Here is a 21,689-nt window from a genome sequence, read left to right as displayed (position 1 = left end):
GCCCTCTGCCTCTTTCCTTCTCTTTCAGTGCTGGAGAAAGACGATCATTCCCTCTCCAGAGTCTTTGAATCTCCCTAGAAGAAGCTGTCCACTCTCCCAGAGTGCTCCAACGGGACTGAACCACGTGGGCTGGCCAGAGCACATACCTGGCACTGGTGAGTTACGCGCCTCTCTCTTTTGCTATGTACTCTGGATCTTGGCATGAAGGACAAGAAGTGAGTGCTATTGGCAGCTGTATCCACTTGTCTGGCAGAAGTAGCTTGATGGTGAGAGAGATAAACAATTGTCCCCTTCCTTCAGTTAGGGAGGAGTGCCTACTATCCAAAGAAAGGGAATTATCGGCCAGGAACAGTGGCTCATGCCTGTAATCCCAGCACTTTTAGAGGCTGAAGCAGGCGGATCACTTGAGGTCAGGAGCTCAGGACCAGCCTGGGCAACATGGTGAAACCCCGTCTCTACTAAAAATACAGGCCAGGTGTGGTGGTTCACACTTATAATCCCAGCACTTTGGGAGGCCGAGGGAGGCGGACCATCTGAGGTCGGGAGTTTGAGACCAGCCTGACCATCATGGAGACACCCCGTCTCTACTAAAAATACAAAATTAGCCGGGTGTGGTGGTGCATGCCTGTAATCTCAGCTACTTGGGAGGCTGAGGCAAGAGAATAGCTTGAACCTCCCTAAAGGTTGCAGTGAGCCGAGATCACACCATTGCACTCCAGGATGGGCGACAAGAGCGAAACTCTGTCTCAAAAATAAAACAAAACAAAACAAAAAAATTAGCTCTTTGTGGTGGTACATGCCTGTAATCTCAGCTACTCTGAGGGATGAGGCAGGAGAATCGCTCGAATCTGAGAGGCAGAGGTTGTAGTGAGCTGAGATCATGCCACTACACTCCAGCCTGGGCGACAGAGTGATACTCCACCTCAAAAACATAAAAACGGAATTCCTAGAGTCCCCCAGCTTGGCTCCATCAGTTAATTTTGAGGAGAACTACGAATTGTCCCTTCGTCTCGCACTAGGATATATAACTTCAAGGAGACAGAATCATGTAGAGAGCTGTCTCCAATCAGCTGATAGACTTGGGTGTTTCCCCTTCTGATGAATAATGGCCTCTTCCTTGAGTTTTATGGCAGCCTCTATGAGTCCGTTTCTCCGAACTACAGCAAATAGCTTCAAATCACATATCTGTCCATAAAAGGCCTGGCTCTCTGTGTTAGAAGGGAACTGGGCCACAGGTGAGAGCCAGGATGGGGCCTCTTTATGTGTAACAGCTACCTTCCTCACACCCAACCCAGCAGGGATGGACATGCTGAGTGCGGCTTCAAGGCACATCTGTCTTCCGGTGGAAGGACAGATGTGGGGGTCTCAGGTCTTGAGCAGGTGCAGATTGTGTTCGGTGGTGACCTTACAGTCTAAAAGCTCATGGCTGCTGGAGGGAGGGGCCAAATCTGGTGTTGAAGAAAGTTAAACAAGGGCAAAGCCCTGAGAGAGTTAGTAAAACAAAACAGCCACACCTGTCAACAGCGTGCTTTGTCCAGGCTTGGGAGGAGTGAGCTGGCAGTGGAGGCTGTTGGTAGTCGGGTCCTGTCAGTGCCGAAGACCCATAGAAAGCCAGTGTGGTGAGGCAGAGGATGACAGTGCATGGCGGTCAGCCCCGAATGCTGGAGTTTGGCATATGTCTTTCTAAGGAATCAGCTCTGATGCAGACTCTTAGTTGAGCTCTGAGTCTGACTCAGCACATTGGAGGTGCTGGTCCCGAGGGAGCTGGCTGCTCAGATTAGCACATTGGAGGTGCTGGTCCCGAGGGAGCTGGCTGCTCAGATTAGCTGGTGGATATGGTGGCTGCCTGTCAGCAGATGGATGTATTTAGGTTGCACTATGAATTGGAGCTTTATTCTTTCCCATGTACAGTTGTGATCTTAAACTCACAAGCAAAGTTATGAAAAGGTGTTTGACAACTGTTGAACAAACTCTCCCAGTTTCTTGCATGAGCCCTTCATTAAGTCATAGAGTTATTTAGAATCTTGTGAAAGGGACAGTAACCAGGGAGAGGAATCTTTTTCCAGAGAGAATCCTCAAAGCTGATTTTGGCCTTTCAAGTCAGTACCTCCTTGCAATTCAGAGCTTCATAATCATGTTTTCCTATTATTTCAGTGTCACTTGAAATAATTGGCAGATGAGCTCATTGCAGAAGAAATTTTAAAATCTTCATGCCACCAGTGACATCCAGCACGTCTGCACACCAAGGGCACTGCTCTGGAGGTCAGAGATCAGGGCTGTAGCCACACTTCATCCTAGGGTGAGAAATTGAGCACATCCCTCAATTTCCCGCTATTTCAGGTTCCTTTTTTCTTTCTTTTTTTCTCAGAAATTCTGCAAGAAAGTAATCAGATTCCTTTTTCTTCAAAAAAGGAGTGATAGCTCCTGTTTTCCTATTTCATAAGGATAATGGGAGGGACTAGCCTGGAGTTGAGCTTAGGAAAGCTTTTTCTTTTCTTAATTACTGCATCCACTTCCAGCTGATCTGTGCCTGACTTCGTCGGATTCGTACTTTACAGAGATGATATTTCTAGTTTCTATCCCTGGAATCTCTCATCATTCTCATTTTTTTTTTTCATCCATTTTCTACCCAGTTCTGTGAGAATTTCTCAATTTCATCTTCTGCTTTGTTTTCCTGTTTGTTTTTTTTCCCTTCACCTGTGTTCATTGCCTTCACTGGCAGTTTGTGATCCAATGATCATGTTTTTAATCTGCAACAATCCTTCCAATGTCCTTTGAAGCCACGAAGAACAGAAAATCGGGATTTTTGTGAAGTTTTCTCGTTATTTCCAAATTTCAGTTCATTTCCAAATTCATCTGCTCTTCTTTTGAGGTTTGTTTGTTTGTTTTTTGATGGAATCTCACTCTGTCACCCAGGCTGGAGTGCAGTGGCATGATCGATCTCGGCTCACTGCAACCTCCGCTTCCCGGGTTCAAGCAATTCCTGCCTCAGCCCCCAAGTAGCTAGGATTACAGGTGCCCACCACCATGCCCAGATAATTGTATTTTTAGTAGAGATGGAGTTTTGCCATGTTGGCCAGGCTGGTCTCAAACTCCTGACCTCAGATGATCTGCCCGCCTCAGTTTCCCAAAGTGCTGGAATTACAGGTGTGAGCCACCATGCCTGGTCTCTTTTGAGGTTTTTTATTAATAGGTGAAATTTCTTTATTTGCTCATCTGTGTGGACAGCAGTCCTCCCCCAGCAGTGGTGTGTTGTTAAGTAGCACTGGAAGTGACCTTCTTTCAGAGATTATTATCAGTTCTTGTTAATATCCTTCAAACACAGCTGAAGTAGGATGAGGAAGGCGAGGCTTTCTTGTGATGAATGCCGTGAGTCAGTGCCTAAAGGCTTGTGGGGAGCTGTCCGCTGTCCTGGTAGGGAGCTCCTCCCCATCACTAGAAGTTCTTCTCCACGTTTGGAAGGGTGGCTAAGAATCAGCCTGATGTGGGAGCAGCCCACCTCTCCCTGGCAGGTCGGTGCCCAAGATAAATCCCCACCACACCCGCACCTCTCTCAGTGGAGCCGGCAGGGCCAGGTGCAACTCTGAGAGTCCCTGGTGCCTCCAGAGTCCGTGCCTGTGGCTTTGGAAGGGTGGGCTGGGTTTTACCAGGAATACCTGGTGGTATGGTTATTTCACAAGCTGTCGGTCACCTCTTTCTTCAAACCACTTTGTTGTATCTTGTGGCTAACACCCTTCATCAGTCTCTAGTACTAGTAAAGGATGCTTTCTATTTTTTAAACAGCTTTGTTGAGCTATAGCCACATACAGTCCGGCGGCAGGATATTCACAGATACCTGCGGTCATAACCACAGTCCATTTTAGAACATTGTTAGCACCTTATAATAAGCTCTGTACCTTTAGCTATTACCCCACACCACCACCCTAAGGAACCACTTATCTACTTCCTGTCCCTATAAATTCCCTACCCTGGATTTGTGTATGGATGGAATCATGTAGGAACTGGTCTGGTGACTGGCTTCTTTCACTTATAATATTTTCAAGGTTCATCCACATGTCACATGTACTTCAGTACTTCATTTCTTTCTATGGTCAAATAATCCATTATATGGATACACCACAGTTTGCTTATTTATTCATCCATTGATGAGCAATTGGATTACTTCTACTACCTTGCACTTCTGTGCTATGGAGATGGCTTCTTTCCTTAAATCTCAGGAACCAACCTCCGCTAGGTTTAGACTTTTCTTTTACGGCGTCCTCACTTCTCTCAGCCGTCATACAATTGAAAACAGTTAGGGCCTTGCTCTGGATTAGGCCTTGGCTTAAAGGAGTGTTGTGGCTCCTTTTTGATCGTCTCTCTAGACCACAAAAACTTTCTTCCTATTGCAAAAAGGCTGTTTCACTTTCTCATTCATGTGCTAACTGGAGCAGCACTTTTAATTTCCTACAAGAACTTCTTCACTTTCAGGACTTGGGTAACTGTTTGGCTTGAGAGGCCTAGCTTCTGGGCCATCTTGGCTTTGACATGCCTTCCTTACTAAGCTGAATCCTTTCTAGCTTTTGATTTAGAGATATGTGACTCTTCCTTTCACTTGAAAACTTAAAGACCATTACTGGGTTATTAATTGGCCTAATTTCCATATTGTGTCTCGTGAATAGGGAAGCCCAAGGAGAGGGAGAGAGACAGAGGAATGGATGGTTGTTGGAGCAGTCAGAACACATAACATTTATTGATTAAATTTGCCATCTTCTATAGGCACAAGTTCATGGCATGTCTTCACTTCTTGTTTTCTCTGTCTCATCCTTTTTATTGCTCTATTCCTTCTTTACTGTTTTCTTTTTCACTGAGTGAATATTTTCTAATGTAGTATTTTAATTGTATTAATGATTCTTTTGCTATATTTTTTAAGGTTTGCTTTTAGTGGTAGCTTTAGCATTTCATGTATATCTATAACTTGCCAGCATCAACTTCAGATTTATGCTAACTTAATTCCAGTCATATATAGAACTATTACTCCTTTATAGCTCTGTTCCCTTCCCCCTTTTTGTGTGATATGATTGTTATGCATATTTTACCCATCAATGTCATAAAGCCAGAAGCGCATTAGTAAAATGATTACTCTACATGTGTATGATTGTTATGCATATTATACCTATCAATGTCATAAAGCCAGAAGCGCATTAGTAAAATGATTACTCTACATGTGTCACCATTTTCTTTGCCTATTACAGCTTTTCTCTCATCTATCTCCTTTATGCTATTATTGACATGTTACATTTTTATATTATATGCTCAATGATACATTATACACATATTATTTTATACAATTGCTTGTTAAGAGAAGAAAGGAGAAAATAAGAATAGTGTTTTTTATAATTACATAATTACCTTTTCTAGTACCCTTTTTGTATTCATGTGGATTTATATTATCATCTGGGGTCACTTGCTTTCAGTCTAAAGAACTCCCTTTAGTATTTCTTATAAGTTAGGTCTACTAGCAACAGATTTTCTCAGTTTCATTTATCTGGGAAAATCCTTATTTAGTCTTCATTTTTGAAAGGTTAGCTTTCTGCATAAAGGATTCTTAGTTGTCAAGATTTCTTTTAAAAAAATCCTTTTAGCAGGCCTTCGACAAAATTCAACAGCCCTTCATGCTAAAAACTCTTAATAAACTAGGTATTGATGGAACGTATCGCAAAATAATAAGAGCTATTTATGACAAACTCACAGCCAATATCATACTAAATGGGCAAAGACTGGAAGCATTCCCTTTGAAAACTGGCACAAGACAGGGATGTCCTCTCTCACCACTCCTATTCAACATAGTGTTGGAAGTTCTGGCCAGGGCAATCAGGCAAGAGAAAGAAATGAAGGGTATTCAGTTAGGAAAAGAAGAAGTCAAATTGTCCCTGTTTGCAGATGACATGACTGTATATTTAGAAAACCCTATCATCTCAGCCCAAAATCTCCGTAAGCTGATAAGCAACTTCAGCAAGGTCTCAGGATACAAAATCAATGTGCAAAAATCACAAGCATTCCTATACACCAGTAACAGACAAACAGCCAAATCATGAGTGAACTCTCATTCACAATTGCTTCAAAGAGAATAAAATTTCTAGGAATTCAACTTACAAGGGATGTGAAGGACCTCTTCAAGGAGAACTACAAACCACTGCTCAACGAAATAAGAGGACACAAACAAATGGAAGAACATTCCATGCTCATGGATAGGAAGAATCAGTATCATGAAAATGGCCATACTGCCCAAGGTAATTTATAGATTCAATGCCATCCCCATCAAGCTATCAATGACTTTCTTCACAGAATTGGAAAAAACTACTTTAAAGTTCATATGGAACCAAAAAAGAGCCCGCATTGCCAAGACAATCCTAAGCAAAAAGAACAAAGCTGGAGGCATCATGCTACCTGACTTCAAACTATACTACAAGTCTACAGTAACCAAAACAGTATGGTACTGGAACCAAAACAGGGATATAAACAAATGGAACAGAACAGAGGCCTCGGAAATAACACCACACATCTACAACCATCTGATCTTTGACAAACTTGACAAAAACAAGAAATGGGGAAAGGATTCCCTATTTAATAAGTGGTGTTGGGGAAACTGGCTATCCATATGTAGAAAGCTGAAACTAGATCCTTTCCTTACACTTTATACAAGAATTAATTCAAGGTAGATTAAAACTTAAATGTTAGACCTAAAACCATAAAAGCCCTAGAAGAAAACCTAGGCAATACCATCCAGGACATAGGCATGGGCAAGGACTTCACAACTAAAACACCAAAAGCAATGGCAACAAAAGCCAAAATAGACAAATGAGATCTAATTAAACTCAAGAGCTTCTGCACAGCAAAAGAAACTACCATTAGAGTGAATAGGCAACCTACAGAATGGGAGAAAATTTTTGCAATCTACCCATCTGACAAAGAGCTAATATCCAGAACCTACAAAGAACTTAAACAAATTTACAAGAAAAAAAAAAACCCCCGTCAAAAAGTGGGCAAAGGATATGAACAAACACTTCTCAAAAGAAGTCATTTATGCAGCCAACAGACACATGAAAAAGTGCTCATCATCACTGGTCATCAGAGAAATGCAAATCAAAACCACAATGAGATACCATCTCACACCAGTTAGAATGGCGATCATTAAAAAGTCAGGAAACAACAGATGCTGGAGAGGATGTGGAGAAATAGGAATGCACTTACACTGTTAGTGGGAGTGTAAACCAGTTCAACCATCGTGGAAGACAGTGTGGCAATTCCTCAAGGACCTAGAACGAGAAATACCATTTGACCCAGCGATCCCATTATGGGGTATATACCCAAAGGATTATAAATCATGCTACTCTAAAGACACATGCACATGTATATTTTTTGCAGCACTATTCACAATAGCAAAGACTTGGAACTGACCCAAATGTCCATCAATGATAGACTGGATTAAGAAAATGTGGCACATATGCATCATGGAATACTATGAAGCCATAAAAAAGGATTAGTTAATGTCCTTTGCAGGGTCATGGGTGAAGCTGGGAACCATCATTCTGAGCAAACTGTCACAAGGACAGAAAACCAAACACCACATGTTCTCACTCATAGGTGGGAAGTGAACAATGAGAACACTGGGACACAGGGCAGGGAACATCACACAGGGAGGCCTGTCATGGGCTGGGGGGGCAGGGGGAGAGAGAGCATTAGGAGAAATACCTAATGTAAATGATGAGTTAATGGGTGCAGCACACCAGCATGGCACATGTATACATATGTAATAAACCTGCACGTTGTGCACATGTACCCTAGAACTTAAAGTATAATTTAAATAAATAAATAAATATTTTAAAATCCTTTGAGCACATTTAACAAAACCATCCCACTGTCTTCTGGCTTCTAGAGTTTCTGCTAAGAAATCAACTGTTAATCATATTGAAGAAGGCTTGATAAGTTATGTGTTGTTTGCTGCTTTTCTCTTGTGGCTTTTCGGATATGTTACCCCTTTATCTTTTACTTTCAGCATTTTTACTCTGATGTGTCTTTGTGGATCTCTGGAATTATCTTACTTGGAAATAACTGAGTTTCCTGGGTGTGTAGGTTATTGTTTTTCAATACATTTGGAAAGTTTCAGCCATTGTTTCTTTGAATATTTTCCCCTTCTCTTTTCTCTCTTTCTGATATTCCCATTACATATATGTTGGTGCACTTAATGGTGTCCTACACTTCTCTGAGGCTTTGTTCATTTTTTTCATCGATTTCCCTCTGTTCTTTGGCTTGTGTAATTTCTATCAATCTATCTTCAAGTTTGCTAATTATTTCTTTCATCTGTTCAAACCTGCTGTTGAGCCCTTCCAGTGAACTTTTTATTTCAGTTATTGTACTTTTCAGCTCCAGAATTTCTTTTAAAACTTTGAATATGTTCACTGATATTCTCTGTTTGATGAGACATTGTCATCACATCTTTTGTCTTTTAATCATGTTTCCTTTAGTTCTGTGAACATGTTTATAATTACTACTTTGGACTTGATAAATCTGATATGTAGTCATTCTCACAGGCAGTTCCTATTACCTGCTTTTTTCCCCATTGTGTGGGTCAAACTTTCCTTTTCCTTTGCATATGTCATAATGTTGGGTTGGAAACTGGACATTTTAGATAATATTATAGCCACTCTGAGAACCACTTCCCCACTAGGGGGAACCACTAGGTTTGCTATTGTTTGCTATTGTTATTTGCTTATTTACTACCTAGATGAACTGTTTTATTTTATTAAAGTCTGTTTCCCTTCCCATGGGGTTAACCTTCTGATGTTGCTCCTAAAGGAGATGTAGCACTGGGTATGCCTACAGTCACTCATGGATGACAGTGGCTTTACTAGCGCTGTCTTCTATATTTCTCTGACCACACCACCCTGTTAAGCTCCACTCATTGGCTGCTGATTGCTCTGTTATTTTCAATATTGTCCTGGGGCATAAATTGCTTTACGAGCTCTCAAATTCTGGCACACTTCAGAAAGGATCACTTTCCGAGGTCAGTGTTTGGTATTTCTTCTGATCCTAGAAGGGCTCCTCCCAGCTACCTTATTCTCTGTTCTCTCATACAAACTAGTGGGGTCCAGGCTATATCTCCATTAGAGCCACAGATTTCCTCTCATTTCCTTTCAATGGCAACCTCCACTGTTCTTGAAAGCACCTTTAGGTTTCAGCCTCTCCATGCTCTGTTACAAACTGAGCCCAGTTCCTTTAGGAAGAGATCAGGAGCTATCTGTTTTACAACCTGCTTCCCCCAAGCAAAATCTTTGAGCCAGAGCTCTGGGGTGGGGACAGTGGCAAGCTCTGCGCAGCCCTTGGGGAGGGAGAGCAGTAGCCTAAGACCTTCTCAGCTGGCCTCTCCTGGCGTGGAACTACCACTTTAGAAGCAGGGGGAAAGGCTATCCAAGCCTCTCAGTATTCTCAGCTTGTCAAAGAAGGAAGTCACCCCAGCTCAGCACTCCCACCAGTAACAGGTGGCTTCCTGACTGAGCCTCAGCAACAGGTGGCTGGGGGCAGGATGAGAAATGCCCCTGTCCTGCTCTTCCAGGGAAGAAAGATCCCTGGCTGAGAGGTGGGGGGAGAAGGAGCCCTGTGTTGTTGGCTGTAGTCTAGAGTGGAGTCTCTGCCTCACTGAGCTGTAAAGGGGGAGAGGGGAACGATCTTGGTTAAAACCCTACAGATTCTCACCTTTCTTACTGAATTGTCATTGATTTTCTTGAAGGGATGTTTCTTTTTTCTTTTTTTTTTTTTTTGCTGGGGAGGCTGGGGGAGGCAACAGAGTCTTACTCTGTTGCCCAGGCTGGAGTGTAGTGGCACAATCTCAGCTCACTGCAACTTCTGCCCTCCTGGTCGGAGCAATTCTCCCACCTCAACCTCCCAAGTAGCTGGGATTACAGGCATGCACCACCATGCCTGGCTAATTTTTGTATTTTTAGTAGAGACGGGATTTCACCATGTTGGCCAGGCTGGTCTTGAATTCCTGACCTTAAGTGATCTGCCTAACTCGGCCTCCCAAAGTGCTGGGGTTACAGGCGTGAGGCACTGTGCCCAGCCTTGAATAGATGTTTCTTTATTTACTGTTTACTCTTCAGGACCATGTCAGATGTTTTAAATGGTTGTTTTTAAAACAGTGTTCACCAGTTTCACTGAGGAGCAGGTCAATGGAGTTCCTCTCACTGTCCTGCAAAAGTCAATCTCATTTTCTCTAGTATTGGTCATTTCAGTGAGAGTCTTAGAGCACATGTTGAATGGCTGTGCTCATGGCATATCTAGATAGGTTTTTTTTTGAGATGAAGTCTTACTCTCTTGTCCAGGCTGGAGTGCAGTGGCACGATCTTGGCTCACTGCAACCTCCGCCTCACAAGTTCAAGTGATTCTCCTGCCTCAGCCTCCCGAGTATCTGGACTACAGGCGCACGCCAGCAAGCCAGGCTAAGTTTTGTATTTTTAGTAGAGATGGGGTTTCTCCACGTTGGCCAGGCTGATCTCGAACTCCTGACCTCAGGTGATCCTCCCCCCACCTTGGCCTCCTAAAGTGCCAGGATTACAGGCATGAGCCACCGCGCCTGGCCTAGATATATTTTTTTTTTTGAGACGGGGTCTCGCTTTGTTGCCCAGGCTGGAGTGCAGTGGTGCGATCTCAGGTCACTGCAAGCTCCGCCTCCTGGGTTCATGCCATTCTCCTGCCTCAACCTCCCAAGTAGCTGAGACTACAGGTGCCCGCCACCTTGCCCAGGTAATTTTTTGTATTTTTAGTAGAGACAGGGTTTCACTGTGTTAGCCAGGATGGTCTCTATCTCCTGACGTTGTGATCCGCCCACCGCAGCCTCCCAAAGTGCTGGGATTACAGGCGTGAGCCACCACGCCCGGCCGGGCTAGATACATTTCTTAAACTTCCTTCTTATATCCCCAACAGCTAGCATGATGTTCTGCATATAGAAGGTTTACAGTGTTATTTGCCAAGGACATTGACGGGATTCCAACACAAAGTGCCTGGGGAATCCTCTGAGTGGGGAGAAAGGGAATTAATGGTTGCACAGTGGTTCAAAGCATGAGTGGCGAGCACTGGAACCAATTCCACCACTTCCCAGGTGCATAACCTTGGATTATTCTGAGCCTCAGTTAATTTCAGTGGCAAAATGGGGCTAAAATAAAAGCTATCAGATAAAGTTGTAGAGATTAAATAGTATATGCCAAGTACCTCACATCTGGTATATGCTTAATAAATGCCAGCTAATATTTCAGACATTGCTAGGTGCGGCTGCATATCTACACATCATTCACTTAATCCTCACAATAATCCTGCAAAAGTAGTTGTCAGTATTCCTATTTGTGGATGAGGAGAGAAGACACAGGAAGATTAAGTAATTTGCCCAAGGTCACAACTAGTAAAAGACAGGACTGAACCCAGGATTGAACCCACATCACTCTGGCCTTGGGCTTCTTTCCATCCAGCACTGTCATGGAAACTGAAGTGCAGGGTTCATTAGGAGAGACAGGGAAGAAGCCTGTCTGTAGACTTAGATAAGCTTTGATCCCATTCTGTTTCTGTTTTTACATGTAGAGTAGAATTTCATTGACCACCTTCACATCATCAAGCCAGCCTCAAAAAACACTGAACCTTCTGTGCTGACCTTTCTGATAAAGACACTGCATTATTAATTCGTATATACATACTCACACACATTGTGTACATATACACACAATATACAGTCATGTGCCATATAACAGCATTTTGGTCAATTACAGATTGCATATACAATGGTGGTCCCCTAAGATTATAATGGAGCTAAAAAAAAATCACTAGGTGATGAGTGAATGTGAAGTACACTATGTAGACTTTATAAATTTTATAGAACAAATTCCAGTCCTGCAAGCTGTATTCATGTTAAGTCCCTTATACAAGTGTACCATTCCTATGTTAATATTTTATACCATATGTTTACTGTGCCTTTCCTATGTTTTGATTTTTTAGATACAAGAATACTTACCATTGTGTTACCACCCTACGGCATTCAGTATAGTAACCTGCTATACAGGTTTGCAGCCTAGGAGCAATAGGCCCTACCAGATAGCCTAGGTGTGCAGTAGGCTGTACATTTAGGCTGTGTAAGTTATGCTCTATGATGATCGCACAAGAAAATCACCTAACACATTTCTCGGAACATATCCTTGTTCAACAACACACGACTGTATATGAACAATATATGTAAATGAACCTAAATGATTATTTATGATTATAAACCTACCATGTGATGGTAAAGGGATCACCCATGTCTTTTAATAGTACCAGAAGTGGGTCTGTAAGCTTTCTGGGGATGGAATCTTCCCCTGGTGACGGCAGCTAAGTCTCCCTGCACCAGTCTTTGTCCGCAGAGATCTCCAGCACCTTTGATGGTGTTAATTTCAGCTGTCCTCACCACCAGGGTCTTAGGAAACATGGATCCCCTTTTCACACTGGAGTTGAAATGGGGACACTCTACCCTTACCCACAGGACAGCTAGGAGCAGGAGACCTGATTCAAATTTACTGAGGTCTCCAGAAGATTAAAAAGGGAAATGGACTCAGTGAAAGCATGGGGCTCAGCTGTCTGGCTGACACAGTGGCTCACACCGGCTCCTGCTCAGGCCACAGCCATCTTTACGCACTGGCGTGGCACCCTCCACTTAGCAGCACACCTCAGGCCCCTAAAAGTCCTGACCCGAGACAGCGAGAATCCTCCCTCTCCTTCCCAGCTGACCGTTGGGTCCAGCCCCCTCGTTCCTCCAGGGGCTGCTTGCCCAGCACAGAGCCTGTAGCAGGTGCACTGTACTCCCTGGACACAGTGGTGGGTAAGGCCCCTCTGCCCTCATGGCACACCTGGTCTGCAGGGAGCAGACAGGGGAGAAGCAGCAAGTCACTGACAGACAGAATAAGTTCTCGGAAGGAATCAGTGAAGCTTCACTGAGGAAGGACATTCACTGAGATCTGAAGACCAAGAAGGAGCCAAGCCATGAAAAGCCAAGAGCATCCCAGGTGAAAGGGGCAGTAAGTGCCAGGCCCTGAGGTGAGAAGGAGCAGTAGCAAGGTGGCGGCTGTGGCAGAAGTGCAGGCAGCAGGAGACAGAGAGGGACAGGAGGAGGAGGAGAAAGGCAGAACATGCAGCATCCCCCAGGTCTTATGAAGTGTGAGGGGAAGCCTCTGAAGATATTGACGCAGGAGCGGAGCAAGATGTGATTTGTGTGTATTTTAGAGCTCCCTTGGGCTGCTCAGTGGGTGACACTGACACTGTCGCCAAGGACAGTATGGCGGTGGTAGCAGTGGAGTAAGAGAGAAATGGACAACTTGGACATTTATTTTGGAGGTAGACCACACAAGACTTGCTGATGGCCTGGGAGGGGTAGTGGACTCTGGCAGTGGCCCCAGCACTTGTCCCCACCCACCAGGGCTAAGCTTGCAACCTTGGAAGGACAGCTGTAGGACACAGATGGTGACCCCATGCAGAAGAGCCTGCATGAGAAATGAGGAGTGGGAGAACTGCTCTTCCCAAGGACAAGAAAGAATGGAAGCAGGCTGGGTGCAGTGGCTCATGTCTGTAATCCCAGCACTTTGGGAGGCTGAGGCAGGCGGATCACAAGGTCAGGAGATCAAGAGATCAAGACCATCCTGGCCAACATGGTGAAATCCTGTCTCTACTAAAAATACAAAAATTAGCTGGGCGTGGTGGCACGTGCCTGTATTCCCAGCTACTTGGGAGGCTGAGGCAGGAGAATCGCTTGAACCAGGGAGTCGTAGGTTGCAGTGAGCCGAGATCACGCCACTGCACTCCAGCCTGGCACAGAGCGAGATTCCGTTTCAAAAAAAAAGCATGGAAGCAGAGGCCGGACGGTTGCGTGCTGGGTATAAAGTGACCAGGAAAGGTACTCTTTGCTGGAGGAACTGAGGAGGGGGCCTTGATGTGATGATCTGAGTCATCTCCCAGTTCCCATCCAGTTAAACACCCAGCAACACCGGTTATTACCTTAAGCATGTATGGAGCTTCTAGTCTACATAGTCCTGTGGTGGCCTACTGCCCCCGCCCCTGGGTTGTTAGGTCGGATATTCATATACTCAAGATCGACAAGATACTGGAGGTCTCACAAGGAGAGGAGACAGCGCCTATGAAGCTGCAGAACCCCTTATGGTACAGAGCTTGGAGCACATATAGCTTCCAGATGGAGATGGGCCACAGGAAATGGACTCCAGTGGAGGACAGAGCACCAAATGCCCAGTTTTCTAACACCCGCCCTATACTAGCTGGTGTGCTGGAGCAACGCATGCACCTCTCATTTCATCCTCTCCCTCTCAATATGCTGCTTACATTAGAACCCGCCCCCAAGGGCTTTGGGGGAACTATGATGCCGTGCACATGGTGGGGGTGGGCAGTCAGGGGAAGGCCATCAGCAGCCCTGATTAGCCGCTATCACGACTGCCCCTCAACCTCCAAAGGGAGACCGAGTCTCCCACAGTTCTTCACCTCCTGCAATTCGCATTTGCATTTCATATTTTGACTTCTTGTCACCTTGTGTGGAGCTTCTGGGTGGACTCTTAAGAACGTACAAGAACCTATGTGTGTCTGGGAGGGGCAGATGAAATAGTAATGCCCTTCCCTATCCACCCCCCCACCTCGCACAGACACTCTGGAAAAACCCTGTAGCTCCTGGCTCCTTGCCCTGCACCTCATGGCCCCCATCTTCGTGTGTGAACTCTTGCACTGTAAAATCCAGTCACTGAACTCTTCCACACGCTTTCTAAAATCGTATGGCATGGACTACTTTGCACGGCCCCTTAATCGCCACAGGGTGTGCCCCAGGAAGGGCGCGCTCCTGCCAGGGCTGTTGGGAGGGTCGCAGGCGGCGGGCGGTTCCCGCTCACCGAGGCGCGTGGCTGAGGGGAGATGAGGGGCGTGTCTGGGCCGCTGCGCTCCCCCGCCTGCGCTGCAGGTCTGCCCGCCCGGTGTCTGCCCGGGGCTAGCGGGGCCACCTGCTGGCATCCTCGCCCGGGGTGGCGTGGGAGGCGCTGCCAGCGGTCGGAGCTGGAATCCGAGCTGGAATCCTTGCGAAGAAAAAGTGGGCGCCCGCCAGTCCTCCTCACCACCACCGCCGCTGCAGCGCGCCTGGGCGTCACCTCCTCAGGATGGCCCTGTCCTAACAGGCGTGCCGACGCAGGTGGCGGCGGCGCGGCCCTGCGGGCACCGAGAGCGACCCAGAGACCCCGCCCGCGCCCGCCTCCGCCGCCGCTCCAGGCCTGCGTGCGCGCGTGCGTGAGCGCGTGCCGACCGGGCCCGCGACCCGCACTGGGGTCGCTGCCGGGGCTCCACGCAGGCCGGGCGGCCAGTAGTGGGCAGCGAGCTGACGCGCCGCGCCCTGCTCGGAGGGCGTCTGGCCTCGCTCCCGGCCGCGGGCGCCCCGCGCCTGCAGGGGGTCCCCGCCGCCGCGGCCGCAGAGCTCGAGCCTGGGGCCAGCCTAGAGCCTCCTTAACGGAGCCCCATGATGTCAGCGGGCCCCGAGTGGCGGCCGCGCGGCGACGAGGATGGGGCTGAGGACGCCGCGCGGCCGCCCGCACGCCCCTCGCCCTCCGACGGCGACCCTGGCCTCGGCCCCGGCTCGCGCGTCCCGTCCCCCGGCAGCCCCGCGGCCGCCGCCCCGCCGCCCCCGGCCCAGCCTCCCCCGAGCCTGTGGCTGGAGCTCGGGCCCGCCTGCATGCGGGCGCAGCAATGCCCCAGCGAGTCCAGCGGGCAGACGAGTGGCGATCTCGGCACTAGCAGCAGCAGCAGCGCCGGGCTGTCCCCGGGCTCCGACTCGGACAGCAGCGGCGTGGTGTGTGGTGGCCGCGGCGGCATGCGCGGCGCCCTGTCCCGCTCCTGGAGCCTGGAGAGCCTGCGCTCGGCCACCGCCGGTAAGGGCGCCGCCGCCCCCGCGCCGCGCGCGCCCTCCCGCGCCCGGGTCTGTGCTCTTGCGACCCTCCCCTCCTGCTTCTCCTTCTCCCTCACTTTCTGCGTGTCGTTTCCATCTCCTGGTCCCTTCCTTCCCATTGCTTCGCCCTGCTCTTCCTTTTCTTTTTCTGGTTTCCTTCTGATTCCCCCTACCTGTCTCTCTGATCCACGTCTACCGGTGGGCCACTTGTTACAGCCGGAACCTTGTTGGCCCCCATACCAGGGCGCATTGTCAACTGGGAAACTGAGTGATTAAGGTGAGACTAGAATTTGGTGCCTGATGCGCTGTGTTCCTTTCCCCCAAACTGTTCTTGACCAGTTGCACCTGTCTAGCTTTCCCTAAGGCAGCTGCTTAGCCTCTGTAAAGCCAGGAGGATGGAAGAGGGCCGCGGCCCCGGGTGGAACGGATTGCGCCACCTGGCTGTGAGTGCGCTTGGTCCTGACCCCAGGACTGCGGCTCCCAGCGGAGGGGGCTGGTCTTGGGCCCTCTGAACAAGACCCTACTTTACAGACCTGGCATTGCTCTGGTGTCTCCTGGGACCGTGTGCTCCCTGTAGTGCTCCCGAATCTACCTGGAGGGCCGAATTTGGGTTACTGGTTGAGAGAAGATTTTGTCCCTAAATATTAATGGAGCAAGGAAGTCAAGAGTGGTTTTATGAATGGTGATCACCTACCCTTGGTTATTTGCTGACAGAATTCCTTATATTTCACTTCTTGTGAACATTCTCAAATATGGTAGCTTTTGCAGTGGGGTTTGTCAAGGGAGACAGTTGCTGCCTGAAAATGAGGGAGTTATACACCCAGTCTGCGTCTGCATGGGGTGGAGGTGCACTCTGTGAAAGCGGCAGGGCCTCGCTTAGGTGTGGAATGAGACTCTGAGGTCGGGGTCAGAGCATCAAAGGCAGACGAGCAGAGGACCATAGGGATGGCAGAATGTGGAGCACAGGCCTTGTTGGGGAGGCATAGAGCAAGGTCGGCTCTGGATGGGTTGAGAGCACCTGGAATGACAGATTCAGGGTTTGGACTTTGCAGTCAGCGAGTTTGGAAGAGAAAGGTGAAGGACATGCAGACCTCTGCATTGAGCACTCCATGACTCATCTGCCCTCTCCCAAAACGTACACGTGAAATTCAGAAAAGTTGAATAATCCAGCTGTTGATGTCTTCTCCAACGGAGAGTTTTCCATTATTCTGCAGCTCTGATTCCATCACATCCTGGTTCCCTTGAAACTGTCCTTTCCCTCCTCTCTGGAGCTTAAATAGAACCCATTTTGGGAACCCCAAGCTAGATTATATCCTAAGTGGGGCCTGAAGCAAACTGGCAGAGGACTCCTGCCCCTTTCCTTAGACGGTTTTCCTTCCTTTCCAGAGGCCTCAGTCCTCCTGGGGACACCTCCTCCTTCCTTCCTTCTGTCCCAGGGTAAGTGCACCAGTGAGACAGATGGAAATGGAAGAGACCCTAGTTTATTAGGCAGCCCTGAGATCCAGGGATTCCCTGGTTTATTAGGCAACCCAGGGACACAGAGGCAGCCTGGATGATTTTCAGAGATAACAGCGATGTTTGCATGAAGATCTGGAGAGAGAGAGAGAGTGTTGGGGGCAGGGGATGGGGAAGGAGGACAGGGTAAAAGCTGAGGCCTAGGAGGTTGCTCTTTGAGGGGTGCGGGGCTGCCTGGCAATGGCAGGGCAGGGTTTAAAACAACGTGATGTAGTCAGAGTTGATGTGAGACCCAGAAACGAATGTTGTGCCCCTCACAGACACTGCACCACTGAGGATAGGCTCTGGGTATCTCTAGGTCCATAGGCAGCACACTACCCCGGGAGTGCTGGTCAGTAACCAGCCACAGAGGCACTGAGGAAGACATTTAAAGTCACCTCGTCATCTTTTCTGCCCCCATTTCCTGCCTTGTTTGATAGGACCTGCATCAGCAGTGACCCATGCTTGACGTGTAAAAAGACACTGCCGTGTATGCCTTAGAGGTGGTTGAGTCTGTGAAAAGCTGTCTGTCCTTCTCAACTGGTCAGAATTAACTGTGGTGCCTAAGACTTGCCTCTCTTCTTCTGCAGTGGCACTAGCTATTTCCCGTCCCCAGGAGGAATTGCGGAAACAGGCACTCATATAATCCTCTTTGAATATGTGGTTCAGATGAGGAAATCTGTGGAAAAGGCTGGTGAAGGAGGAGAACTTGAAGGGAGGAGGGAAGGGAGCACTCCCTGCATGCCAGGCACAGTATTCCCTGCTAATCTGGATTTGAAACAGGCTCAGAGGTGTGGTAACTTACCCAAGGTTACCTGGTGAGGCTGTGTCTGAGCAGAGCTTCAGGCCCGGGTATGCGTAACGTGATGGGGCCCTTTGCTGGGTTTTCAGCCAGTCTGTGCCAGCGAGGACGGGCAGCATGCCGGTCTGGCTGGTGCGTCGGAATAGTCCTGCCTGCTCACACGCTCGCTGATGTTACTGTTTTCATTCAACAACCATGGCTTTTTCCTGGCTGCCAGCTTTCCTATTTGCAAAGGAAAGAAATTAAAAGCAAAGGCCTGACCTCTTTGCTAATCACCTCTAAAATGCCATGACTCTAGTCAGGGGTATTGATCTGGGGGGTGTGCCCCACTGAGTCGCCATTGGTGGCACATTGTGTTTCTGTTTGACTAGTCTAACGACTGAGACAGAGGACCCATGTGTTTAACTGAACTGTGTTTCTGTCTTAAGGAAGATGAAGAGTTCCCAGTCAGGGATCCTTAGCACAGCTTGATTATTGTGTGATTTTTATAGTGGGGCCTGTCGCTAAACATTTTTGGAGTTCCCAGAAAGAATCTGAAAAGTGAGTGCTTGGGACTGGGTGGCGGCTTCCTCATAGGACACAGCAGTAGACAGAGAATCCAGGCAGGACCTCTAGACTCGCCTTGCTTTCAAAAGACTCCTTGAATTTTAAGTGCTCTGTGTTGGCATTTCTACCGAAATGTCGTTCATCTGGCTGTGGAGAGGACTTCCCTTTGAGGCAAAATCCGAACACGAAATGTAGCTGACAGGGTGGAATTTCCGTGGCTCTTCTTTCTGCCCCGCTGTTCTCATCTCCCCTCGGGCCCCTGGAGCCTCCAGCCCATCAGCCGTGCTGCCACACTGCCAGTACTCAGCTGAAGCTTTCACAATTTCTGTTCTGGATGTGTCATCTGACAAGCCGAATTCCCAGTTCGGGCTTCTGGGGTGACAGTTTTCATGTTCACCTGCGTTTCCATGGTCAGTGTCATGGGATCCCTTCTTAGTGGAGAAGCCATGCTGCTTCCACATCCCCCCCGCCCCCAGGCCTCTGCAGCATGCATCCGGTTCAGGAGCATCGACAGGCTAGGCCTCTCCTGCAGCCAGACGTTTATTTAACACCTATTGTGTTCCAGGCACAGTGCTAGGCTCTAGAGGTGGTAGATGAATCATACACATTTCTTGCCCTTAAAGAAATCACAGCACAGGGAGACAGACAGTGATGCCCCATTATGCGTGCTAAGTGTGCTGACTGAAGCTCAAAAACATGGTTATACCAGAGGTTCTGAGTCATTCTAGTGTCAGGGTACAGACTGAAGTCAATAAAGGCAAAGGGCACTTAGAGGAGAGGCCAGGAGATCCCAGGCACCAGCTTCCAGGTGTCCCCTCCTGTGGAATCACGTGGACGATGCTTCATTCAGTCTGCCTCAATATGTGACACCTATGAAATATTGCCAACCAGATAAGTTCCCCAAGCCTTGGTGTTCGGGGTTCTTACTGGAGGTCATTGAGGCAGGCAGCATCCAGAAAGCTGACCTTAGTTGCTCAGTCTCTAGCCTCTCCAAAGATCAGACTAATACAGCGTAGTTCAAGCCCCCCCCAACCCCTGACCATAAATCATATTGTTGGGGGAAATTATCTGGCATGGCCCAAGGCCCTAGATACACAAAGTCACTCTGATCAGTCAGGATATTCCTAGGGCTTAAGGATGATCTCCTAGAAGCTAATCAAGGGCCAGTTCTTCCTTTGGAATTTGTAGTGTTTAAACATCCCCAAGCCTTTACTGCACAGATGAGGAAGCTTAAAGTAGGACCCAACCTATAATGAAGGGCAGGCCAGGAAGGAAATAGTTCGGAGAAACCATTCAGAAGGAAGTGCTCCCTGAGGCCTAAGGCCTGCAAGTTAGCCTTGGTAAGGAACAGTTTGGTAAAAGCTTTTGGGAGACAGGACTGACATAAACAAATGCAGAAGGATGTAGGAAGGCAGGGAACCTGTGTGCCCTGGGCCCCTGTTCTGGGTACTGCATTGGATGCTTTCAGTCTGCAGGAGTTGCAAATAGTATGAAATGAAGAGCACTGCAAGAGGTGAGGCTAGAGACAGGCCGGCTGCAGCTCCTGGCTAAGAAATACGAACTATTGGCCAGGTGCAGTGACTCACGCCTGTAATCCCAGCACTTTAGGAGGCCAAGGCGGGCGGATCACGAGGCCAGAAGTTTGAGACCAGCCTGGCCAAAATACTGAAACCCCGTCTCTATTAAAAATACAAAAATTAGCCGGGTGTGGTGGCATGCGCCTGTAGTCCCAGCTACTTGGGAGGCTGAGGCAGGAAAATTGTTTGAACCCAGGAGGCAGAGTTTGCAGTGAGCCGAGATTGCCAATTGCACTCCAGCCTGGGCCACAGAGCAAGTCTCTCTCAAAAAAAAAAAGAAATATGAACTATCCATGATAGTTGGAGCTCTGGAGAGGTTTTAAGCAGAAAGTTTTTGTGGCTACTTTGCTTGCTTGCCTGCTCTCCCCTCTTAGAGATGATCATGAGTAGAAAATGCATTTAGTATGCCTAACCTGCTGAACATCATAGCTTAGCCCAGCCTACCTTAAATGTGCTCACAACACTTACATTAGCCTGCAGCTGGGAAAATCATCTGACACAAAGCTGATTTTATACTAAAGTGTTGAATATCACATGTAATACTGTACTAAAAGTGGAAAAACAGAATGGTTGCATGGGTACTTGAAGTACAGTTTTTACTGATGTGTACCACTTTTGCACCATCATAAAGTCAAAAAATCATATGTCGGCTGGGCACAGTGGCTCACAAAATGTTGTAATCCCAGCATTTTGGGAGGCTGAGGCGGGCGGATCATGAGGTCAGGAGAGCAAGACCATCGTGGCTAACATGGTGAAACCCTATCTCTACTAAAAATACAAAAAAAATTAGCCAGGCATGCTAGTGGGGACCTGTAGTCCCAGCTATTCAGGACGCTGAGGCAGGAGAATGGTGTGGACCTGGGAGGCGGAGGTTGTAGTGAGCCGAGATCGTGCCACTGCACTCCAGCCTGGGCAACAGAATGAGACCCCATCTCAAAAAAAAAAAAAAAAAAAAATCATATGTCAAACTATTGTTATGTCAGAGGCCATCTGTGTTTATTTTTAAAGTCATATACAGTAAAAGGCATGCTTTTTGATGTACAATTCTTAGAGTTTGACAGATACATGCAGGTAACTACCCACCATAATAAAAATATAGAAGGGTTTTATTGCCCCAGAACATGAGTACAGCCCTTTGTAGTCCACTCCTTCCCCCACCTCCAGTGCCTCGCTGATCTAGACTCCATTCCTACGGATTTGCCTCTTCCATGATGCCATAAAAATGGAATCATATCATGCTACCCTTTGACTGGCTTCTTTAACATCATGTATTGCGCTTGAAATTCATCCT

At 47.6% G+C, this 21,689-nt stretch overlaps 1 protein-coding gene across 4 annotated transcripts in view; it reads left to right on the top strand.

Annotated features, from left to right (window-relative positions):
* The window catches only part of ARHGEF4 (Rho guanine nucleotide exchange factor 4), a 210,183-nt gene that overhangs the window by 112,640 nt on the left and 75,854 nt on the right, over positions 1 to 21,689 (top strand). For 3 of the 4 annotated variants that reach the window (XM_033231946.1, XM_033231945.1, XM_033231947.1), the window contains one exon: positions 29 to 155. In XM_033231946.1, the coding sequence (XP_033087837.1) occupies positions 29 to 155 (127 nt within the window). Of the gene's footprint in view, positions 1 to 28; positions 156 to 15,338; positions 15,963 to 21,689 lie in introns of those variants that run through there. The other variant, XM_033231948.1, reaches the window with a different exon arrangement.

Source organism: Trachypithecus francoisi, unplaced genomic scaffold, assembly GCF_009764315.1.
Source record: "Trachypithecus francoisi isolate TF-2019V2 unplaced genomic scaffold, Tfra_2.0 Lachesis_group13, whole genome shotgun sequence".
Taxonomy (NCBI): Eukaryota; Metazoa; Chordata; class Mammalia; order Primates; family Cercopithecidae; genus Trachypithecus; species Trachypithecus francoisi.
Note: the sequence above shows the minus strand (reverse complement) of the source record. Positions and strands in the feature narration are given on the sequence as shown.